The 3041-nt window shown below is 36.9% G+C and overlaps 1 protein-coding gene across 1 annotated transcript; it reads left to right on the top strand.

Annotated features, from left to right (window-relative positions):
- The first annotated feature begins 454 nt into the window (after positions 1-454).
- On the top strand, positions 455-2375 carry LOC117175071 (aldehyde dehydrogenase, mitochondrial-like). Its single transcript, XM_033364613.1, has 3 exons — positions 455-698; positions 1059-1305; positions 1379-2375. The coding sequence occupies exons 1-3, from the start codon at positions 624-626 to the stop codon at positions 1990-1992; spliced, it is 936 nt and encodes a 311-aa protein (XP_033220504.1). The 5' UTR covers positions 455-623; the 3' UTR covers positions 1993-2375.
- Positions 2376-3041: the final 666 nt, after the last annotated feature.

Here is a 3041-nt window from a genome sequence, read left to right as displayed (position 1 = left end):
TAGATAGATAGATAGATAGATAGATAGATAGATAGATAGATAGATAGATAGATAGATAGATAGATAGATAGATAGATAGATAGATAGATAGATAGACAGATACATTGATTTTGCCAATCGACACGCATGCATACTTTGAGAGATAAATCACTTTGCGCATGCCGTCAAAGTAAAAATATTCTTAAAGGATCCTGAAATAAATTACATATATACAAGTGTGTCTGAAAGCCAACAAGTGGGATCGGGAAATTAGTGAAAAAGTGAAAAATAGTGCTAAATAATTTCCTTTCTCTTTGTTGAAAAAAATATTGCGTGATACGCGTACGCACAGGCAATTGCTGCTCATGTGATTGTAGCATTGACCTTCATCTCTTCGCACTAGGCGGCAATCTCCTATTTTGCGAACTTGTATCACAAATAGATATTTTCTTACGAAGTGTTTTTGTTTCTAGATCTTCATTAACAATGAATGGCACAAATCCCAATCTGGAAAAACGTTTCCAACAGTCAATCCTACTACAGAAGAGATAATAGCAGAGGTTCAGGAAGGGGATGCTGCAGATATCAACGAAGCTGTAAAAGCTGCAAGACGAGCTTTCAAACTTGGTTCGCCATGGAGAACGATGGATGCTTCAAATAGGGGCCTTCTGCTAAATCGTTTAGCAGATTTAATCGAACGAGATCGGCGTTACTTAGCGGTAATTGTATTATTTTTATAGTCTTTCTAATACTGTTTTTCCATATTGACGGCTAGGAACCAGCATAGCATAACTCAATATTCCTTAATTTTTTGGAGAGAGAAAAAATGATTTCCTGACTGCTTCTAACGAAAAATGTATTTGTGTCATGCGATCAAATTGAGTTATGCCATGCTGGTTCTTAGCCGTCGATATGTCTGTAAAATGATATGTAAAGTATCTGTAATGTAAGAGAAGTCAGAACTGTGAAGAGAATTTTTTTGTGAAAATAAAATATTTATTAAATTAAGTTTTCACTCCTTATGTGAACTAAAAAGTACTACCAATGAATTTCATTGAAAAACGAAAATACCATTACAGTCTTTAGAGACTTTGGATAATGGAAAACCATACTCTGCTGCTTTCGGTTTTGACGTACCAAGCAGTATCTCTACTTTAAGATATTACGCTGGGTATGCGGATAAAAATCACGGCAAAGTTATTCCAATGGATGGGAAATTTTTTGCCTACACGAGACATGAGCCAGTAGGTGTATGTGGACAAATTATACCCTGGAATTTCCCTCTACTGATGATGGCTTGGAAAATCGCTCCAGCTCTGGCGACTGGTAATACTTTTACTTAAAGAAATAAAAAAATAAGTAGTTTACAGTAAAGTACGAACATTACGTTTTTTTCCAGGAAACTGTGTCATCTTAAAACCAGCAGAACAAACTCCATTGACTGCATTATACGTTGCACAGTTGACAAAAGAAGCCGGATTTCCTGATGGGGTCGTGAATGTAGTTCCTGGATTTGGCAGCGCTGGAGCAACCCTGGTTCAACATCCAGACGTGGACAAAGTTGCGTTCACCGGCTCCACCGAAGTCGGGAAATTGGTCAAGGCAGGTGCTGCTATGAGCAACCTGAAGAGGACTACTCTTGAACTGGGCGGAAAATCGCCGAATATCATTCTAAAGGATGCAGATTTTGATCATGCGGTTGAAACTGCACACTTTGGCCTTTTTTTCAACATGGTGATTAAAAGATTTGATGAACATATATATTTAGGGGTATCAACAAAATGTATTTTATTTGAGTGGAAGAAGCCCTCTGAAAAGCTTCCCATTTGTCATTTTCCCAAAAAATTGAAAAAAACTCCAGTTAGTTTTTCAAGAATAGTAAACTTTTCTGGGGGTGCCCCCTCAAATGAAAGAAACTTTTATTTTGTTGAGCCATCCCAGTATAGATTAGGGAAATCATGCAAGAATAGGTCACTTTATGAAAATAAAAAATTCGATTTGATAGCTTTCTGATTTGTAATAAAAGTTTGGAACTTAATGAAAAATATTTCGGAAGATAAAGGCTCTCCCGTATTTTTATTTATAATTAATAAAGTACTTTTTGTAACGCGGTTGATTTTTTTTAAAGTAGGCCATGAAGATGAATCCGTTCTAAAAATTGCTTAGTTAGGTTGGTATCACTGAATCGAATCAAAAACGACAATTGCCAAAATGGTCAAATCTGCATTCCTGTCAGTTCAGTGAGTTTAAGTTTGCAAGAATTGCATCTCACTAACCTTTTGCACCCTCCGGGAGCCAAAATTGTAGATAAATCGCGTTACCATTAAAAAATATCTATATTAAGCGTTTTCACTTAATCGCCAGGCAACTTCACTTCGTCGAGTTCTGAGAGGAAAACAATGGCTCCAAATACACGGAAAAAAACTTAGTTTTTGTTATATCTTCTTAATAAGTGATCATTATTATCATATTATTTCATAAAATAGTTCTCAAAAAATAAAAATTAATTTTCACATACATTTACATAGAAAAAAAGTCTTTACGAAGATATTAACAAAGTAGGGTTTAGTCCCATGCAGAGATCATCTAGGGAGATTTGGTACACGTGAAACCCCACCACTCGACTAACCGGAATACGGAAGTCGTCACAAAATGTCAATATATGCTTAACAATGAATTCAAAAGGACTAACCTCAACTCAAATTTGTTGTTTACAGTCAATCGTGAACAAGAGAAACAAATTTTCTCTAACCATTAAATTGGATAAAAATATTATAACTTTAACATTAATGACGAACCCCTTTCCCTAGCTTCTCGTGGGAACAACAATGACAACACCAAACATAGTTGTAGTAAGTGCGGTTCAAAACAACAGAATGCGCAGGGCTCCCGACAATGGGTCAGCCAACAATGCCGACCAATCTAGAGCTGGGGGAGCCAATGAAAATGGATTCAATGCGATGGATCGCCGGGATCTCGTGACCTTTGGGTGGACGGAACAACTGAATCACGACTTGCTAGACTGCTACGATGCGAGTGTGGCCCGTGAACGGGGTTACATG

The sequence above is a fragment of the Belonocnema kinseyi genome, chromosome 6 (assembly GCF_010883055.1).
Source record: "Belonocnema kinseyi isolate 2016_QV_RU_SX_M_011 chromosome 6, B_treatae_v1, whole genome shotgun sequence".
In the NCBI taxonomy this organism is placed as follows: Eukaryota; Metazoa; Arthropoda; class Insecta; order Hymenoptera; family Cynipidae; genus Belonocnema; species Belonocnema kinseyi.
The sequence above is the reverse complement of the archived record's forward strand: the minus strand, read 5'-3'. Positions and strand labels throughout refer to the sequence as shown.